This window comes from Colletotrichum fructicola (assembly GCF_000319635.2).
Source record: "Colletotrichum fructicola Nara gc5 chromosome Unknown KSG_Nara_v1_contig09, whole genome shotgun sequence".
In the NCBI taxonomy this organism is placed as follows: domain Eukaryota; kingdom Fungi; phylum Ascomycota; class Sordariomycetes; order Glomerellales; family Glomerellaceae; genus Colletotrichum; species Colletotrichum fructicola.
The window spans coordinates 1,632,976-1,652,895 of NW_027094059.1; the positions used below are offsets into that span (position 1 = coordinate 1,632,976).

At 54.2% G+C, this 19,920-nt stretch overlaps 8 protein-coding genes across 8 annotated transcripts; 3 read left to right on the forward strand and 5 right to left on the reverse strand.

The window, feature by feature from the left end:
* Nucleotides 1-597: 597 nt before the first annotated feature.
* PBY1-0 (putative tubulin--tyrosine ligase PBY1) lies at nucleotides 598-3,235 on the reverse strand (the record flags this gene model as incomplete). Its single annotated transcript, XM_032029626.1, has 3 exons — nucleotides 598-1,966; nucleotides 2,204-2,269; nucleotides 2,322-3,235. 3 exons carry the CDS (start codon nucleotides 3,233-3,235, stop codon nucleotides 598-600), a joined length of 2,349 nt encoding a protein of 782 aa, XP_031890844.1.
* A 1,018-nt stretch (nucleotides 3,236-4,253) lies between these two features.
* Nucleotides 4,254-5,588, reverse strand: CGGC5_v014740 (uncharacterized protein; the record flags this gene model as incomplete). The annotated part of the gene is made up of 2 exons (XM_032029627.1): nucleotides 4,254-4,740; nucleotides 4,795-5,588. The coding sequence occupies 2 exons, from the start codon at nucleotides 5,586-5,588 to the stop codon at nucleotides 4,254-4,256; spliced, it is 1,281 nt and encodes a 426-aa protein (XP_031890845.1).
* A 1,035-nt stretch (nucleotides 5,589-6,623) lies between these two features.
* On the forward strand, nucleotides 6,624-7,384 carry duo1 (DASH complex subunit duo1; the record flags this gene model as incomplete). The annotated part of the gene is made up of 2 exons (XM_032029628.1): nucleotides 6,624-6,893; nucleotides 6,950-7,384. 2 exons carry the CDS (start codon nucleotides 6,624-6,626, stop codon nucleotides 7,382-7,384), a joined length of 705 nt encoding a protein of 234 aa, XP_031890846.1.
* Nucleotides 7,385-7,458: 74 nt separating this feature from the next.
* rnh202 (Ribonuclease H2 subunit B) lies at nucleotides 7,459-8,769 on the reverse strand (the record flags this gene model as incomplete). Its single annotated transcript, XM_032029629.1, has 1 exon — nucleotides 7,459-8,769. One exon carries the CDS (start codon nucleotides 8,767-8,769, stop codon nucleotides 7,459-7,461), a length of 1,311 nt encoding a protein of 436 aa, XP_031890847.1.
* A 737-nt stretch (nucleotides 8,770-9,506) lies between these two features.
* On the forward strand, nucleotides 9,507-11,935 carry mcm10 (DNA replication licensing factor mcm10; the record flags this gene model as incomplete). Its single annotated transcript, XM_032029630.1, has 2 exons — nucleotides 9,507-9,516; nucleotides 9,567-11,935. The coding sequence occupies 2 exons, from the start codon at nucleotides 9,507-9,509 to the stop codon at nucleotides 11,933-11,935; spliced, it is 2,379 nt and encodes a 792-aa protein (XP_031890848.1).
* A 306-nt stretch (nucleotides 11,936-12,241) lies between these two features.
* On the reverse strand, nucleotides 12,242-14,671 carry CGGC5_v014744 (putative secreted glycosidase; the record flags this gene model as incomplete). Its single annotated transcript, XM_032029631.1, has 3 exons — nucleotides 12,242-12,827; nucleotides 12,875-13,552; nucleotides 13,599-14,671. 3 exons carry the CDS (start codon nucleotides 14,669-14,671, stop codon nucleotides 12,242-12,244), a joined length of 2,337 nt encoding a protein of 778 aa, XP_031890849.1.
* A 1,135-nt stretch (nucleotides 14,672-15,806) lies between these two features.
* Nucleotides 15,807-17,235, forward strand: Mfsd5-1 (Molybdate-anion transporter; the record flags this gene model as incomplete). The annotated part of the gene is made up of 3 exons (XM_032029633.1): nucleotides 15,807-16,004; nucleotides 16,058-16,549; nucleotides 16,603-17,235. 3 exons carry the CDS (start codon nucleotides 15,807-15,809, stop codon nucleotides 17,233-17,235), a joined length of 1,323 nt encoding a protein of 440 aa, XP_031890977.1.
* Nucleotides 17,236-17,841: 606 nt separating this feature from the next.
* Nucleotides 17,842-19,920, reverse strand: TYR (Tyrosinase; the record flags this gene model as incomplete). Its single annotated transcript, XM_032029634.1, has 8 exons — nucleotides 17,842-18,000; nucleotides 18,058-18,652; nucleotides 18,708-18,862; nucleotides 18,963-19,322; nucleotides 19,385-19,432; nucleotides 19,488-19,567; nucleotides 19,620-19,696; nucleotides 19,748-19,920. The coding sequence occupies 8 exons, from the start codon at nucleotides 19,918-19,920 to the stop codon at nucleotides 17,842-17,844; spliced, it is 1,647 nt and encodes a 548-aa protein (XP_031891043.1).

Genomic DNA, 19,920 nt, shown 5'->3' on the forward strand with positions numbered 1-19,920 from the left:
GGCCCTTTAGACTTGGAACCCCTTCTTGGCAGAAATATTGGCTATTTGTCCAACCCCGATTGAGTCTTAGTTCCCGCTTGCTTGGCAGGAGATCGTAACTCTTGGCAACGCAACATCACAAGAATCTCACTGTGTCGTTGTTGATGCAAGTCGAAAGTCTGGTTGAGGTGAAATTTGTCACGATCTCTGCCTCACCTGTTAAGTGATGTTCATGCGGCTGTTATCGCAAAAAAGTGACTTCGGGAGTCCCGCTTGCCTATATCAAAAGTTTTCAACATGCGTTGCGGTGGAGAAAAGGTGACACTTGAGCTGTGTTGATTGATGTTGTCTACTGCCAGACGTTCTGCCTTGCCAATCTGCCTGCAGTTATGCATGCGTTATCATCGTAGCATCATCTTAGCATGGTCGCCGCGAGGTTGTCGGAATTTCAAATCCAAAGAGTCATGTAATTTTGTCTATTCCGAAACTCGAATGCTTTTTAATCTGCCTTGTATCATTCGAAGCCTGTAACCATTCACGTCTACCATGCCCCGAGGCCAAGCCAAAAGAACGCCTTATCATCCAAGCCATATTGCAAGGCTCACTTCACTCACTTGCTTACCGTCTGCCGAGGTCAACCTTTCTGACGTGGACCATCTCGCCCGTTCTCTCTCCCTCTGCCGCTTCGACACCAAAGAAGCCTCCGACAGACCTCCTCAGCGTCTCCTCCCAGAACCCAGCAACAACTCCCTTCAGATCTCCTCCCGTTTGCTTGAAGTCGGGGAACGAGTTGACCTCAAGCAACCACGGCCTCGCCTCGGCGTCCACCAAGAAGTCCAGCCCAAACACCTCAAACGCATTGCCCAAAGGCTGGAAGTGAATCGTCATCTCCCTGGCCGCAGCCTCAAAGATGTCGCCCGTAACCTCGCAAATCTGCTTGAAGATGCTCTCCGCCTGGCCCTCCGCCAAGCCCTGGCCCTTCACAAGGTCCCAGAACTGCTTGACCGGAGGCAAGGCAGACTCCCCGCCCTGGAGACACGTGTTCGTGAGATGCCCGTCGAGATCCGCATCCTCCCACGGCGCCTTGTACGCCTTGCCCGCGAACAGCGCCAGCATAGGCCTGTACACGTAGACGTCCAGGCTGCCCACGCACAACACGTACGTGCGGATGTGAAACTTTCTCGCGTCGCCGGGAAGCAGCAGGGGAGGATGGATGTACGGCTGGACCACAAAGTGCCGCAGGTGCGAAGTCGTAATGTAATCCCCGCCGCTTCCCTCTGCCTCTTCGTCTCCCTCATCCTCGTCGTCGCTGTCAGGCCTCTCCTCCTCCCACTCGTCAAAGACGCCCTGCAGCTCCTCCATCGAGCTGAACAGCCTGATGCCCTGCCCGCGGTCACTCATGCCCGGCTTCAGAATCCACCACTCCCTCTTGTCGGCGTCCTCGACGGCGTCGTTGCGGTCCATGCTCTCGCGGAGATCAAACGCCTCGACGAGCGCGTCGTCGAGGAACTCGGCGTAGTCAACCTCGAAATGCTCGCCCCGCTGCACGTGCGTCTTGAGGGCCGAGTCGGGGTGCTTCGCGACCCAGTGGTCGACCGTCGCGGAGAGATAATGTTTGCGGATGAGGGCCTTGCGGATAACGTAGCTGTTGACGAGGGCGGTGGACGGGTGTTCGGCAACGTGATCGAAGTCTAGTGACTCGTAGGGAGCGATATGGAGAATGCGGGTGTCCTTGGTAGGAAGAACGGCAGCCAGAGAGGTCGCGTCGTCGGTAGTTGTGTTGGCCTCTGGCGGCGGGAGGAGCGAGTACTTGTTCGGGAACAGGCGTTCCATGGCCTCGAGGATCAGAGGCTGGACATATGGGTCTTCGTAGTTGATGATGGCGTGAAACTCTGGTGTCGAAGATGGCTGCAAAGGGCCGGTCCTTATGGGAAGCTCAGTGATGAAGGCGACCTGCTCCTTGGGCCCATCACTGTGAGGGCTATCACTACAGACAGACAGAGGTAAGAAACTGTTCGGTCTATTGTATGCAAAAAAGCGACTGAGAGCGTAGAGTACATGCTGAGCTGCCGTCCTCTATTGTCATGATCATGCCTTTGTTCCCGCCTGTTCATGCTTATGGAGTGTAAAAATGTCCCGGCACCCTACCCGGCTCTTCGCCATGTCGTGTTCTCACCATGCTCGTTTCTCTATGCATCTCTCGAATGACCAAGGGCTCACTTACAGAATCAGTTCCTTCTTGTGCAGATGCTGCGCAGGCTGCAAGAAGTTGGCCTTCAGGGGCGTCACACTGCAAGTGCTGTTAGTAACATGTGAACACCTATTAAGGAGCATTGACATACCTCGTGTAGCCCTCCTTGACAGCCCAGCCGTCGTTGCCAGGCTCTGCTTCTTCAACGCTCTTGTACACGTCCGTGAACTTGGGTGCCCATTTGAAGTGTCTTTGGCGGTGAGCAGGAGTCTTTTTGCCCTCGCCCTTCTGCTCAGGAGCATCTTCGCCGCCAATTGCTTCGCCAAAATCACCCTCGCGAATCTTCTCCTCCTCCTCATCCTCGTCACCAACGTCGCCCTCAATCTCCTGGAAGCAGCTGCCCTCGCGCCAGTAGTTCTGCAGCATGGCCGTGTAGAGCGTCTTGTGAGTCTCAACACCCTCGACAAGCGGCACGTTGACACTGTACAGGTCAACCTCGTCACTAGCAGGCCACTGCTCATACAGTTTCTCAATGACCTTCACCGAGTGCCTCGCGGCGCCCTCGATAATGACAGGGTCATGGTTCCGCGAGAAGAAGGCATAGCTGAGCGCGATGGACTTGCGCTTGCAGACCGCCGCCTCGAGCGCGCCGCCCAAAGTTCCCGAGCTGAGCGCAAAGACAGCTGTGGTATTGCGGCCGTAATTGGGACCGCTGACAACGAGATCGATAGGTCCACGTTCCTTGAAGAAGTGGTGCAGGCCGATTTGAACGCACGAGGCCGGTGTACCATCAACCAGAATCCATTCGTCCTCGCCGGCGGTGGCGGTAGGACGTGTCGAGGTGGTGCCTTCAGTGCCGTGAAGACCTTCGGCGGAGGGGCGGTAGTAGAGGGGCTTCACGGTCTGACCGATGATGTGCGCCTTACCGATCCAGGAGCGCTGGGTGTGCGGGAGGCAGACAGAGACGGCATGGCCGGCTTTTTGAAGGTAGTGGATGAGGGAGTGGACGTAGGGGGAGGAGTGTGCAGACGGCGGGCCGTCGTCGTTGGTAATGAGGATGTGCATCTTGGTGATGACGAAGTTCAATCTCGTTTCCGAAACGGGTTGAATGGGTTCTAGGACAAGAGAGGCGCAGAGCGAAAAGGATACAAAGTGAGATTGAAGTTGAGATTTCGGGTTGGAGAGATGCCCCGCGGCTGGAGGTCTTGGCAAAGGTCACAGGCGGCCGACAGACCTGCAATGACAAAGCTCAAGAACGTCAATGAGGTAACCCCGAGGTAAAAGGGACCGGGGAGCTCTGTTCCAGAGTTAATGGAGCCCTGAGGTGATGAGTCGTGAGTTACATAAAGGAAAGAAGTTGGATAAATTTCCTGACCAGACGGCACAGAGTCTAGGCGGGATGGAGGGGTTGCAATAGTGGGGCATGTTGACGTTAGTTGGACGGGCAGACTTCCGTGCCCGCTCTCGGAGCCAAACGGCGGGCAACATCGGGCCTGACTACCTACCTTAACCTTGCCTCACATACCAACAGCTTGCCCGAACCCGACCTAACGTACGTGGCTGCCCGCTTGGCCTACATGGTCACGCATTCAATTAGGTGCAGTAGACTCGGGCTGTAATGGATAGCCGAAGTCGCTGGTCAATACCGCATTGTGGTCACGTCTCGATGCAGCTCTCAAAGATGCTATGGAAATCATTCTTGTCCTAGTCTGCAGATTTCGGAGAACCTGGCCTGGTCCTCTAATACATGAGTATCAGTCCTTCATACACGGCTTAACCAACGCCAAAGCCCGAGCTGATCATCCTCTGCTTCCGTAAGAATCTTCCGATCGTCCATCGTCCATACAAGTTTACCAGTGTTAAAAAGGGGACCCAAGTCGTAGGTGCTGCCTACTGCCAGTACTCACTGGCCAACTTGTCCCTAGTCCAGAAAGTGAAATACCTAACCATTACACAAAAGCTTATCGAGAATTGTGCTTTTTCATCCCATGACCCTGAACCTGACCGAAGCTGCAGTAGTCTCATGGCTCAAAATGCCAGAGAATACCTAGAATGATACTCAATTTCGCCGTATTAGAACATCTTAATGACGGGCTCGCTTAGCAGCCGGAGCGGTAACTGGATCTGCCGAACGTTTGGCTGGTGAGCTCTCGTGACGGCTTTTGACGCGCGGCCAGTCGTCGAATGGACTCGACCGGGTCTTGCGTTTGATTGGGGTTGTCTCTTCCGATTTCAATCCGGATCGCGTAGTGCGTCTGGTGTCGGGAGGAGTTGCTACCATCTGGCCAAACTTGGGTGCTTGAGGGGTCGACGGGCAGTCGCCCTTAACTTCGGCTGGGGTCTGTGGGGCGTCCTCCGGCTCCTCCAGGTTGTGGTCCTCAATGTCGGTGACCGCCTCCTCCTCTTCCAAAGTCGAGCCAGTAGCAGGCGCCTTGGGTGCCACGGGGAACAGCAGACGAGGCTTGATGGCAGAGCGAGTGAGTGGTCTCTTAGGGCGCTCAGAGGTGCTGCCCTCTACATCCTCGTCATCCTCTGGCTCAGCGAACTTGCGGAAAATCTTCTTTCCTCGGCTGCAATGATTTGTTAGCGGACATGCAAAGAATCTGAGGGCGGGTTTGACTTACAAGACATAGATCAGTCCATCTTCACGCTGGATCGCTTCATCAACCGCCTGAGAGGCTTCTCCGGGGATAGCGACATTGCGCTTGCTGCGACGGCGCGGGGGCTCTTGCTCGACAGTGGCGCTACCGCCGTAGAACGGGTTGTCCTCACTCCGGTCGACTTCGGGAACGCGATCTTGGGAATCGGTGAAAATCTCAATCGGCTCCTCAACTTCCTCGGCAACAAAGCTCTCCAGCGAATTACCAGAGTACTTCTTGGGAACGCGCTTCCTTCTAGGGCTGACCAAAGCCTCATCTTCGTTGTGGAATAGGTTGCGGGCGACGGAGCGGAGATGGGCCGTCTGCTTCTCGTTGGGCGCCTTCTTGGGAGTCTTGGCTGGCGTGGGCAGCATGCCAGAGCGACGAGTGACGGAAGGAGCAGGAGCTTGGTGCTCCATCTTGTCAATACCAAGCGACGAAGCGGCTTGGGTTGTGCTCTCGACGGTCGGGAATCCGGATGCACGACGAACGGAGTCTTGGGCGGGCTGGCGCTTCTTGTGAGGGGTGGCGGTAGGCGACATGATTGATGCAGCTGCGGCAGCGGAAGGCGCGACGGCTTTGCGGGTGGTTCGAGGAGGAGTGCGGTGGGATGAGGGTTGGGGAGAAGGGGTTCGGTGGGCGGCTCGTCGAGATGAAATTCGCGCCGACTTGCGAGGAGAGTAAGGTTCCCAGTTATCGCTCCAGCCGTGTTTGGGGGTCGGTGGTGTTCGGATGGAGGATGGGGGAGGTGAAGGTGTTGATGCTGCGAAGGTCGCCATTTTGGATTCGTGGGTGTGAGGGTTGGCAGGCACCCTGATGCTCAATAGGCTGCTCCTTCCTTTTTAGTTTTTCCTTTGAGGTTGTCAATCGCTCTTTCCCGTCTTGGTGGCGAATGCGCGCGGGCGTGCAGGTGTTGCAAAGCGATCAAAGACTTCCAGTGTGGTCGGTGCCTTGAAGTTGAGGGAGGATGAGGTGAGGTAGCACCCGGTTGATTCGAGTACCTTATTCTTAGAGGACTCTAGCGGTCAGAGTACAAAGAGCTTACTTCAACTGATTATTTTTGAAAATACTACGCAATCGCAGTAAGGATAAAATGCTGAAGTTCGCGATTCCTCTGGTTGCTCTGACTACAAGAGATGCAAGTAAGAAGTGGATGTGTGGATGGAATGGAGGATGTTCGCGATCATGGGGCGGCGGCAGTTGGGATGGATGCAGAAGGAAACGGTCAAGTCACAGAACGTGGGAGGCTGGAGGCTGGGAAAAGTAAAGGCTGGGAGGGGACTGCGACCGACCCTTTCAGAACGTGAGCCCATGTCCAATGAAGTGGGCAGTGGGCAACCCAATCCAACGACTTTTTTTTTGGCAGCGCACCAGCCCCCAGCCACCAAGTTTTACAGCGACGAACACTGAGGCTTGAGGGGACAGACAGCTCATTTTCTGCGCAAATTAAGCGAGGCCCCACCACGACAGCGGAGACGCGTCGCACCTCCTGAAAAGCGCGTCTTTTCCCGTATCGTATACACAGTCGACCCCGGCCAAACAACACTAACGCTAAAGTGCCCATTGGGCCTGCAGGGATCTTCTCTGCCCCTCACCCCATCCCACATTTTCCCCCAAACAGCCCGGACACGAAGCGGCACTCCAATCCCAAAGTCTGATTCCATCAACAAATAACGTCACCGTCGCCGTTCCGTCTCAGGCACAGACAGCCCCAGACCGCGCTCTCGCAGAACCGTCACTATCGGCGCATTACCACCTGCACCCGCACCCGCACCCGCACCTGCAGCTGGGCACCGACCGGCGCAACATCCATCATGGCCGACAACATGGACGACTCCCTCACCGAGGACATCTGGGCGTCGCCTGGCCCAGATGGCCAAGCTCCCCCATCCTCCGACCGGCCCAAGACCCCTGCCACACCGAAAACTCCCAAAACTCCAAAGACGCCCAAGACACCTGCGAACCAACCTACCACGTATGACAGAGAGGCCGCCTTGCGCAAGGAGCTGGAGGGTGTCCGCAATATCAACGCCGCCATTGAGGGCATCATCACCACTCTGGACAAGGCCAAGGGGAACATGAACGTATGTGTTGCTGACAGTCCTTCGATCCTGGTCTGTCGCTGACTTTAGACTCGTAGACCGTCTCCGGCACCGTCTCCAACGCGTCCACTCTCCTCAATACTTGGACCCGTATCCTCTCTCAAACCGAACACAACCAGCGACTAATCCTCAATCCGAACTGGCGCGGCGCAAGCAATGACTTGGTAGAAGTCGAAGCCGAGGCTTTGCACAAGCAACAGCAAGCTGAGAGGCGGGCGGCGGAAGAGGAAAGGCGACGTGAGGCTGTCGGACGAAAGCGCGAGGAGGAAGAGGAAGAGCGGCAGAGACAAGCGGCTGTGGGCACCACATCTCGCGGCCGAGGAGTGACCCGCGGGGTCTCTCGTGGGCGGGTTCGTGGCACAAGTACAACAACCACGCGCGGCCACACCTATTCCAGTAGCACATCGAGAATCGGTAGGGGCGCTCCGAGTGTTCGCGGTGGATATCGGGGACGGGCTAGAGGTACGGAGTAGTGTTGGACGACTTTTTGTTTGTGCATGAGTACCGATACCCTGAAATGCATGCTGGCGGTCAACTGCAGAACAGCCTATTTCTTCTTGAAGAAGTCGCTCATCTTCTTCATGCCCTTAGTGTTGACCTTCTCCAAAGCTCTGACTCCGCGGCTTTGGGTGGCTTTCCGTTTCTTCTCTTCCTCCATTTTCCTCTTCTTGTCAGCACGTGCCTCCTCCTCCTCCTCATCCATCATTCGCTTCCTGGAGTAGTCGGCCATTGATCTAGACGATGCGGCTTCGGCGCGCAGTTTGGCAAGTTGAGCCAAGTAGTCATCCAGAGGGGTGAAGTCGACGCTGGTCGTCTCCTGGTCAGCAAGGAGTGGCCTCAGCATCGCGGTCATCCCAGGCGCGATATAGCTGGAGCAGATGAAATTGAATGCGACCTTGAGTCTCTGAAGGTTGGTGACCTCCTCAGATGCTTGGATGGCACTGACGATGGTCTCTTCCACGACTTCGCTGATAGATGTTGCGGCTGTCGAAGTCGAGACAGCTGATTGTGTACTGTCCACCGTAGAAACGGACGTCTGAGACTCGCCTGATTCATTCTTGGTGGAATCTTGGGAACCATCCGTTGCTCCATCGGCAGCCGGTTTCGCTTCCACTGTCACCGCTTGTGATCTTTGTACTTGAATAGGTGCCTCCAAGGCCTTCTTCACAAACTTTTCCTCCATACTGTTCGGAAGACTTTTGGAGCTGATCGCTTTCGCTTTTGACAGAATCTCGTTGACAAGCTTCTTCTCGCTCAGTCGGTACATCTTCTCGTCACCAGCATCGACGGTGTCGCAGACCGTTTCCATTCGTGCCTCGAGAAGTGCGCGGGTTTTTGGGCATCGTAGAGCCTCGGCCATATGGGAGGACGACGAGGAAACGGCGTCGAAGTGGTCGTCGCTGGAGAGGAAGAGGCGTTTCGATTCGGTCGATTTTGCGCTAGCAGGGCCGAATAGGCCGGGAAGCAGGAGGAAGATGGGATCAATGGGAGTCGCGACGAAGAGGTCAGCGCCATTGGTGACCTGCGCCTGGAGCTTTGAGGTGTCTCCATCATTTGACTTCTCCAAATCGCCAGTGGGTGTCTCGATCATCCAGCTCCTCGGGCTGGTCTTGGGTGCTGCGATCTTGGTGAACTCGTAGATGCCCGTGTCTGGGCAGAGCAGATACCGTGTAGGTTTCGAGTATCTGGGATTAGGGAGAGAGACTATGCGAGCCTCTTGGGTAGCCTTAGTAGGAATGATGAATAGCTTGGGTGCGCTCGACGACTCCTCTGGCAGACTGTACTTGGCCGTCGTTGAGGCATTGCTTGCCTCCGTCTTCGCCGCCGGAGCGGACTTGGTTGATCTGGTTCTCGCCATTGGATGTGACCTGAATATTTTGCCGTGTGCAAATAGCAGCTTTTGGCGTATGAGAGATGCCAGATCCGAGAAAGCAAGAACGAAAGATCAGTCGAGAATGGACGAAGCAGACGTGTCGGCAATTTGGTAGCGAACAATCCGACCTGTAGGCCAGTGCTGAGCGTGGATAGGTCGCGGATCGAGGTACAAAGTGACTTGTGAACCCCTGCGCTTAGACGCGACAGGACGCGACGAACTGATCTCAATTAAAAGTGGAGCGCGTCGTTCAGGGTCATTCGCGACAGCGACCAATGGCGGCTGCCCGAACACTCGCATCACTCCACGTCAAACTCCTCTTCTCAGCCTAGCCTGCCCAGGCTTATCGTGACGACAAGTTCAGATGCGACAGTCGATAACGATCGAGACCTTCTTGCCCGTCCTTCTCATGCCTTAGCTTGCACACATCTTTTCGTCATTTTTGCGGCACCGAAAGCCGACGTCGCTCCTTTAGCCGCCTATCTTGTTTACATTGAACTCTTACGTCTTTCCTTTGTTCTCTGAATGCGAGTGTTTGTTTGCCGGCACAGACCCCTCCCATCAACCATCAACCGAGTCTTGCGCCCGATTTCGAAGCTGAGCAGCCCGGTCGGCGGGTCATGGGCCTTGTGGCGTTAAAGCTCCATCAAGTCGCCTTGCCCTAGAATGCACCAAGGTGACCATCGCGCCGACGACCGCCTTTACTGTGACCTACTAGCAATATGCCTCCTGGTTCGTTACCCCGAGAGCGTCTGGCGAACGAGACCGTAACATTCCTACAGGTGCCCCACACGACGAGCCTCAATGGCCTCCTCGATCACCCCATGAAGCCCTCATCAGCACACCCGGCGGGCGCGAACGACTGAGACGGCTTGCGAACCGAACTTCTCCCTCTCCGTCACCACTCAAGAGGGGGCGATCCATGTCCGCCTTATCGTCAAGGTCGGCCGCATTGCGAGACGAGATGAACGACCAAGAGGAGGAGGAGGACGAGGAAACCCTACAGCTCAAGTTGCAGGAGATCCAGGCCAGGTTAAAGCTCAAGAAACTTCAGAGCGCAAGGGAGAAGACAGCTGTGCCCCCATCGCCTAGGCGCAGATCACCACCACCACAACCAAGACCATCCTCGAGAATATTTGGACAAGGCGCAGGCCGAGCTGCCGCCAGGCCTTTGTCACTTCCCGCCGCTCCAACTATCGAGGTGCCTGTCTCCCCAACGAGAAAGGCCCCGCCCCCTCAACCACAAACTTCACCAAGTCGGGTTCTTCTGGGAATAGACAAGGGACTGAGAGCGAAAGACATCTCGTTGAAAAGAGCCCCAAGTGCGCTGCGCAGAAGGCAAGATGGAGAACAACAATTTGGCGGCTACCTCCAGAGGTCAAGGACCCCCGGACCCCAACCCACGTCTGAAATATCTCGGCCGCTGAGTTTCAACGAGAGGTTAGCTGCAGCAAAGACAACAGAGCAGGATCGGCAAGGTTTAAGAGACAGAGTTCAAAAGGTCAGGTCCAACGCATTTGAGATTGGACGGAAGGAGATGGACGAGTACAAATCAAAGGCCGTCGACCTACCCGATCAACCCGACGTAGCGCCACAGTTCACACGAGAAGAGATCCTCGGTTTAGAACCCAAGAGCGAGCAAGCACCAAGAGACGGGCAATTAGCTCTCCCGGCACCGCCATCAACATCCGCAGATGACCCCCAAGGTCTCTATCAACCACCGCCTGACTGGATGTTGCCACAATCGAAACCAGCGAAGCCTAAGAAGCTAGCACCTGCAGATGTCCCCGAATCCGAAGCTTCGGCATTCGAGCCGTATTCTAGCTTCCATCTTTCGCAGCGCATTCTGCCACACCAGGTCCTAACCAGACACCTCTCTGAGAAAAAGATTTTTAAGTTACCAGATTTACTCCGGAAAGTCAAGGGGCCCGAGTTCCAGCTTCCCGATATCGAGCAAGATATCGTCGTCTTCGCCATTGTGGCAAAAAAGTCGGAACCACGCTCGCATAAACCCAGACCGGATCAAAAAGGGAAACAGACAGACAAGGGCAAATACATGGTGATTACGCTGTGTGATTTGAAGTGGGAGCTTGAGCTGTTCCTCTTTAACTCGGGGTTCACTCGGTTCTGGAAGGTCACAGAAGGCACTGTGCTGGCAATCTTGAATCCTACGATCATGCCGCCACCGGTTGGCCGCGAAGCCACTGGTCGTTTCAGTTTGGTCATCAACTCGGATGCCGACACAATCATGGAAGTAGGGAAGGCTCGGGATCTGGGCTTCTGCAAATCCATAAAGAAGAACGGCGAGTACTGCAATTCGTGGGTTAACAAGAAACGAACAGAGTTCTGCGAGTTTCATACCAACGAGGCAGTCTCCAAGCAGCGCGCAGCACGCATTGAGATCGGCACCATGGATTTCGGCATGAGTGGTGCAGAGAAATGGCGAATGAACTCTCGTTACGTCACTAAGCCTCCTACCGCGGCAGAACAAAAGAAGAGCCAATACGACAGGGAAACACATAGCCATTGGTTTGCCACGAAATCCATGAGCGCGGCGCAGCTTATAGATGGTGCCCAGGCTCTCGCGGATCGGAGGGAGAAGGAAGAGGGGCTGAAGAAGCGGATGCTTCAACAAGAGCGAGAACGCGGAATCATGCAACGTTTGGGCAAGATCGGCACTGGTGCTGGAAGGGATTACATGAAAAGGACAGAACGTGGTTCTACTTCCAGTGTATCCGCTTCCTTCCCCCCGCCGGGACCGTCATCATCCAACGCCATTGAAGAAGAAGCAAAGCCCGATGCTAAAGCTCTGGGTCTGGTAGGATCGAGGAGCAGGGACCTCGCAATCCACCTGAGCCCTATTAAACGCAAGAGGCCGCAGAGTGCGCAATCCAGTTCTTCGGTCGGTGCTCCAGCATCAGCAACAACTGGCGCGAAGTCTGGTTTCGGTTGGGGTGGCAACCTCAAGGACAAGCTGAGCAAGATGAAGGAGGGCGAAAAGTTGAGCAATGACAAGCCACCGGTCCGGAAAAAGACGAGATTCGTGACGGAGAAAGGCATTCGCGAAGCTGGGAGAGAGAGCTTGGGGATGGACCTGCCACAGACAGTTTCCTTTGAAGATGATGATGACGACTTGGTTATTCTTCGGTGAGATTGGGTAGCATTGGGATTTGGGTATGGCTTGTGAACGGCCGGACGGAAGCACGGTGTCAGGGATAACGGCTCCTGGATGGAGTCTGCTCGAAGCGATCATGGGTACATTTATGGTCCGAAAAACAGAACCAAGAACAGAATTTGACGTCCTCGAGACGATCGATCACCCCATAACGCTCACCTAACCCTCCTCTTGCGTGACCAATAATACATGTGCTGTGGCAAGCAGCGAAAAGCATTCCATGTTACCGGCCATGATTTTGAGCAAGATGTGGATGTACTCAAATGTTTCCAGCCAAATGCCTCAGGACTTGGACGCTGCCACATAACTAGGCGGCCTTGCTTCCTTGCTCTTTCCCCAGTCAGATTCCTTGTCGCCCAAAGTAAGTTCCAGAGTCTGTCCTTTGCTGAAGAAGTCATGCCCAATCCAACTCCTGTTGTACGCCTGCCCGTCCAGCTTGGCGCTTTGCACGTAAAGATTTTTGTAAGCGGGATCGAACCCCACGCACTTCACTGTAGCATTTTTGCCCGTCAGCGGACTCTTGATCGCGATTTCTTCGAAGAAAGGTGGTGTAATGAGATACATATTTTGTCCCGCGACAGGGAATAGACCCATGACGGAGAAGGCGAGGAACGCCCCCATGGCACCAGAGTCGTCGTTTCCAGGCAGGCCGCCACGGGTAGAGTTGAAGGCAGACGGTATGTACTGGTGAATGCGTTCCGCCGAGAGGCCGGGCCGTCCCGCATAATGATACTGGTACACCGTGAGAAACACGGGCTCGTTGGAGATGTCTGCGAGAGGAGACGCGTGGAAGTAGTTCAGACGGGAGACGAATGCATCATCGCCGCCCATCATGTCGATGAGAGTTGACGTCGCATGAGGCACGATGCTACAAGAGGTCAGTTTGATGTGACTGAGTTGGGGACTGGTACGTACAACTGATACTGCCAGATGCTCGCTTCGAACGTCTCGCTGGGATTTGTCGTCAAGGAACAAAATCCAGCAAGAGTAGAGCAGGCAATCGGATCCTGGAAACCCCAGGTCCCATTCATGTACTTTGGCTGGAAGAAGCCGTTGAAGTTGGTGTCCGTGCCATTTATCAGTGATTTTTGGTCCAACTTCCACAGATTTTGCCAGTTCATGCTTCTTGCCATGTACTTATCGTGGGCTGTGCCCTCGTTCAACCCCTGAGCTAGCGTCGCCAAACAAAAGTCATTGTACGAATACTCCAATGTCCTCGAGATGCTCCTTGAGTTTGTGCCGAAGCCGATGGGATCGAAGTCGAGATACGGGATGTAGTTGAGGTTCTTCCAGCTCGTCAGTCCGCCACGACCTTGGCAGGACCACTCCAGGGGCTCCTCTTCTGCGTCCTTGGTGATGGCCTCCAGAGCCAATTTCCAGTCTATCGAGGTTAAATTCTTGACATAGGCATCGACGAGGACTATGTCGGCGTTGGAACCGCCCTGTGTCCAGCCTTTACAAAGAGACATACGGCAGTCGGGGAGCCAGCCTTCGTGTTTGTATATGTCCAGCAGGGAATTGACCATCTGTGTCTGCGCTACCGGATCGATGACGGTAAGCAATGGATGCTGGACGCGGAAACTGTCCCACATGCTGCTTGCAATCAGCACAGATTTCGAGAAGACGAGTTTTGACGCACCAGTAGTATGAATCAAAGTACGGGACACCGCTATCCCAATTGGGGTTCTCGCCAGTGTAGTTCTGAGGAGAGATCATGTTGCGATACAACCCGCTCCAGAAACTTCTCTGAAGATCATCCGTCGCACCGCCCGCGTTGATCGACACTGTGCTCAACTTCTCCCTCCATGCGTCTTTGGCTGACCCGACTAACGAGTCGAAGTTACTCAGGGGATCAGGAATCTCTCGCTCGGCATTCTGACACGCCTGTCCACTGCTCTTGAATGAGACACCCACTCTTGCAGTGACCGTGTTGTTAGTGAGCTCCTTGAACCGGACGAAACCTCCCCCCTCAAGGTAGAACAGATTGAAGCCTCTGGTGATGAACAGCTCTTTCGGCTCGTTGCCCGCGCGGTTGTTCACCCATACCCCCGTGTCGAAGATCTTGGCCCCAAAGAAGTCAACGCAATAGTGCATTACATACGAACCGGCGCCGAAGCTGGGCAGAAACGTGCCGTTTCCCGTCATTCGTCCTGTGGGAGTATCAATCTTGATTGAGGCATTCTGACGGCTTGCCCAAAGATCCGTCAAATCCAACATCACAAGCGGATGCCCGTTACCGCTCGGAAACGTGAACCGCAAGAGCGCCGCATGCTCAGAGACAGTCATGTCCGCCTTCACGCCCGACGTCATATCCACCGAGAAATACCCCGGCTCGGCCACCGTCTTGTTCAAGTCATATTTGGTTGCCCGGTCTCCGATTCGAAAGCGGCAGTTATTGAGCTCATCACCTGGACACACTTGCGGGAACAGCGGGAAGTTGCCCAGACTGGGGTTGCCTCCGGTGCCGCTGTCATGGACGATGCTGAAGCCGGTGATGTTGCTGCCATCGGTTGCAAAGCCACCAGTCTTTTCGCCGTCGACGTCGGCGACAGCTTTGGCGAGCCCATAAGGCCGTGTGGCGCCGGCGAATACGTTACCGCCTCGCTGAGAGCCGATTAAGGGGTCGACAAAGGTCAGTGGATCGAACGACTGAGAGACGGCTGCAGCACCAAGAGTAAAGAGTGAGACTAGTAGACGTTGCATCCTACGCATGATGCAGAAGACATGGGATGAACTGAAGCACAGAGTTGATGTAGATGGTTCATCCGCGGGAAGTCAAGCCTCTCATGAGAGACCAAACGAATTCCGTTGAAGAGAAGAGGAAGAACGCAACCAGAATTCAGGGCTGTAAATGTGAGTGATTCGGTTCACCATCTCCTCGCCTCCTGCAAAGTAGGACGACGCACGGAGATCCCGGCTACGTGCTGGTAGCTGGCCAAACTCTACTACTCGACCCCGCGCGTGTGCTCTATGCGGTAGGTGGTAGTCTGGTGATCCTTAATGGCGCGGGAATAAACATCAACGAACACCTGATTGTCGATCACTGGCCAGTATGCGCCGTGTTGACCTGCAGCTCTAGCCAGTCCAATGTCCGGATCTCCGTGTATGCATGGCGGACATGGCGGCGCACGGCATTTTGAGGTGCATTCTCGGAAGATTGGAGAGGTTCAATATCGCAGTCGAAGTTGAGTTTGCCGTTGGATATTTACCCGTCAGGTTTTCACGAACTCCTCATCTCATAACATTACCGTGTACCCGTTGAACGAAACGGTCAAGTTGTTTCGTTTGGACGATGTTTGAAGACAGGAGGATAAATAGACTTGGGTGCTGGGTGCTGGGGAACCGAACCCCCGGCCTTAGCTAGAATTACAGGGGTAGCTTAGCCGAGAGACAGCGAGAGTACCTTAGGTACCCCACAACAGCTACTTAACAGTTACGGTGCCTGTGGAATATCACGGCTTCCCTTCCCCCATCTGCTCAATTATTGATTTGCACAATCATCATGGCTAGAGGTGGGACTCAGTTGGCTTGGAAGTCTTTCGTCTGAACATCCTCTCAATGATTCAGACAGATGAACCTTGGTCGAGTTTCTACGCATCCGTGCCTTAGTGCTAAATGTAGAAGGGGCCCCCTTGAGGCAGGCGCCCGAAACACCCAATGCTCCAGCTTGGCCCCCGGAAAATTGCCCCAAGGATGGAGAAGGACACATGGAGCTTCGTGATTTCAAACATCTTCATCTCTTCAGCCCATTGTCTGCTCTTGTATTTTCTGGCTTTCTTTTTTTCTTCGTCTTCTTCTTGCAAACCGGGCTTACTTGTCATTTACTTCCTCTCAACCAACTGTCAAGATGCTGGACATCTACCAGCTGAATCTCGCCGGCCTTCTGGTGGCCTGTGGCGCTCTCTTCGCCTCGAGCAACACTGATAAACCTGTCAAAAGCGATGAGAAGAGCGCAAAACAACAAAAGAAAGAGAAACCCCAGCAAGGATCGCAATGGGCGTTCTACGTCGTTTACGCTCTCGTCATGGGCTCGGATTGGCTTCAGGTAAATCAGTACCAATCAGTCAATGAATCTTACCTGTCTGACACGAGCACAAGGGCCCATTTCTCTACTCTCTGTACAAGAATGAGCACGGCATCTCCTCAGACCTTGTCCCGACGCTTTTCACGACAGGATTTGTCTCTGGAGCTGTAGCCGGCTACTTCATCGGCTCCCTGGCCGACCGTCACGGCCGCAAGGCGAGCTGTCTCTTCTTCTGCGCCGCCTACGCCCTCTCATGCCTTCTCACCACCATCCCGAACCTGCCGCTACTCTTCGTCGGCCGCGTCCTTGGAGGTCTCGGAACCAGTCTTCTTTTCAGTGTCTTTGAGAGTTGGATGGTCACCGACTTTCACGCCCGTCGTCTCGGGGAGAAAGGTCTGGACCTGTCGCGAACTTTCGGCTTCATGAGCACGGTCAACAGCATTGTGGCCATCGTCAGTGGCGTTGCCAGCGAGTGGTTGGTTTCCATCACCGGAACGCGCAAGTCGCCATTTCTCGCCAGCATTGGGTTGCTCGTGCTAGCCGCCGGTATCATTACTAGCCAATGGGTAAGACTCCTGTCACTGTGCAAATCTTGGTCTTTAGGCTAATGGGTGTTTAGGACGAGAACTATGGTTCTACGGGCCAAAGTTCGTCTAAGGAGGCTTCCAAGGGAAAGAAACCCAGCCTCTGGACCACGATGACCGACAAGCGCGTACTTACTATTGGCCTCGCATCAACAATGTTCGAAGGTTCCATGTATCTCTTTGTAGTTCTCTGGAGTCCCGTCCTTGTCGGCGCCTCCTCTTCTCCGGACACCTTGCCTTACGGCATCATCTTCGCTGCCTTCATGGCCTCGACTCTGCTCGCCTCCCTCTTGTATCCTCGCCTGTCTGCCATGGTCTCAACTCCGTCTCGTTTGCTGTTCGCAGTCTTACTGGCAGCTAACGCTGTCTTCTTTGCTCTCGGCACCGGTGGTGCGCGCCCAGAGCAGGTTACCTTCTGGCTGTTCTGTCTCTTTGAGGCTTGTGTGGGACTCTACTTCCCGTCCATGGGCTACCTCAAGGGCAAGGTTGTGGACGATGGCGTACGCGCGCAGGTTTACGGTGTTCTGAGAATTCCGCTCAACTTGTTCGTCGTTGTCAGTCTGATGTTCACAAGTGACGAAGGAGCAAACAAGGTGTTTCTCGTGTGCGGCATGTTGCTCCAGGCAAGTTGCGGCGCGTTATGGCTCATGGGTGGACAGGATGTATGAGTGGATGGCTGCAAGTCTGGCACTAAACGGAGGAGATAATGGGATAATATTTAGGATCTACATGTCCAACATGTCCAACAGAGGAGCCATGTTCATTCCACAAGCATGGAAATCAGATTTGACCCGTCTTCCGATATCACGCCAATATGTTCACCGACTGACTGACGTCGACTTAAGCGCCCGTTGGACACGTCACCCCACGAATCCCATCGGGCCGTTTAAAGCTCGCCCTCTCGCCCTGGTGTCGGGTCTCGTTGCGCCAGGGCTAAGCCTTGCGTTGAAAGCACGTCCGACGTTGCGCATGCACACATAGGTGTCTCTGGAACCGAGCGAGAATGTGTACACCGAAGCACCCGGAATGGACAAATCATTCACATCACCTGATGAATAGGGTCGTCACATTTCAAATAGTGTCTCATTCTCAAACTTGACAGGACGATTTGTACACCTCCTTATCTAGATACCGCCTTGCTTCATCACTCCTGATTGCCGCCCGAAATATTAAGGAATCACATAGGTAGTATCCCGTCATCCGGCAAAGGAAAGCCAACAAATTAGAAATTAGATACACAGGTACAAGGCGAAGAGAGACTCTGAGGAGCTACATTATCCAATAACAGCTGGAGGGCGAGCAACTGCAGTCCGCCTGCTCGACTTCCCAATGGTTGGAAGCTCGTTCAGCGTTGCAGGAGGAATTACCTCGACGTCTTCCAACTCAATTTTCAGACTAGGGACCCTTTCGAGTGAGATTATCGTCCCGTCCAGCTGAAAGATGAATGTCAGTTAAGATCCCGCGAGTAACGTAAACAAGACTGAACTCACCTTCCTGATGACAACCTTCAAGTTATCATCGATTGACTCCAGAACTGCTTTTGTCGAAGATCCTCCTATGCTAGCCGACTTCATAGCCCTCCTCAAAGGAATCTGGTCGTAACTTTTACCTTGCTTCGGCATGTCTAATAAGGTGAAGGAACCGGCGAGGCCACCGTTCATGAACAACTGCACCTGACACGGCAATTCCAGCTCACTCCTCTCAACTTGAACCTTGGCGAAGTACTCCGTCCTGGGTGCAGCTTTGCGTCTCTTCACTCCTCGGAACGAGTTAGGCACCAGCGGACCATAGAGACTATTCACAGTCCTGCTGACCGCCATTTTCGTCTCTCCAGGCGCCTCCTCCCAGAACCGTATGGGCGCGTACGTGTACCCCCAATCACGGATTTGCGTCACCGACTCGCTGGTGAGAGGCTCTCCTCCTCTACCTATGAATGGCATCATTGGCGATTCTGGTGTGGTGATGGTCCCACGAGGCGTCGCAAACAGTTGATTCGAGGGGTACGAGAAGTGCATGGTCGCGTTCTCGAAATGAAGAGCTTGCCAGTAGGCTATGAGGCGGTCTACATTGGTGTGGTGAAGCCAGCTGAAGATTTGAGTCAGAGCTCGTTGATCTCGTCATAGTGAGAGGTTCAACTTACAATAGGGGGTCAAAGGCTGAGGTCGACAAGTATACGAGGTCTTGGCCACAGGCTGCTCCAACGTGTACCTCACCATGAGGGCCTTCAAAGTTGGCTCCCTGAGATTGCGCCGAGACCATTTCGTCAAAGCTGGTCGCTTTTAGAAAGACGTTGTACTGTAATCAATCAGAAAGTGTCCGCTGTACAACTTGAAAAAAAAAAAAGCCCCGGGCGATCGCTTTTCGATCTGTGGGCGGAAGTTTGTCTCAGACTTACCACCTTCTCCTTGAGATTGAACCCCGAGAGAATGTCATTCGCCGACTCTGGGAAGCTTTGCCCATCGTCGACACATCGTTTTGTATAGTTGTTCCCGTCAAACTTGCCAAAGTCGCCCTGAAGTGCAGATGCTGGGTATGTGTACCTGAAGAAAGGGTTCCGGACTGTGCTCTGGCGAAGGGTGCCATTGTCCGATCTGTTGATGACAACCGTTGGCAGTGCGGTCACTGGAGGCACGTTGGAGTTGGCACTCCAGTCCCAATATGCTAAACGTAGATCCTCGGCAGCTTCGACATACTGCCTTCTTGATGTGGCTGGATAGGCGGCGGCAAGTCGTTTAGCATGCTGTACAAGGACTTGCTGTGTCGGGAGTGTCAGTTCTTCCTAGAGACAAGCCTGAACCTGTGGAACGGTGCACAAACCTCATACAGTGAAAGATACGCACGATGCCAGGTGCCGAATAGCATTTGCTGTTTGCGAATGTCAGCCAGGTAAATATCAACTCTCCACGTTAAGGTTGCTTACATTGTGCGGACAATACCCTGCGTCTGCTCCTTTCTGCGGCCCGCCCCCAGACCAAGCCATGTACGGCTGCCCGTGAATACCTGAGACTCGCTTTTAGCTAGAAGTTCAACTCAAAGACCATGTAGTTCTTACCGGCAATCTGGAAAAATGATACGGGGTCCGTTTCATTCGCATCCTGCATCGCCGTGAGCGCCCCCACGTACAGATCCCTGGAGAAATGTCAGCAGCCTAGTCTCTCTCGTCCGAGACAGTCATTTAACCATTGTGGCCCTCCTTCGTCGTAGAGGCTATTGATGTCTCTCCTAGCCGGGACCTCGCCTGTCTGGGCGTTGATACCGGACCTGACCCCTGTGACGGGGAGGTTCTGCCCAACAGCCGTCCATGGGACGGCCACTAGCAATACGAGTATGACTTCGAATGGTAGAGTAATCAT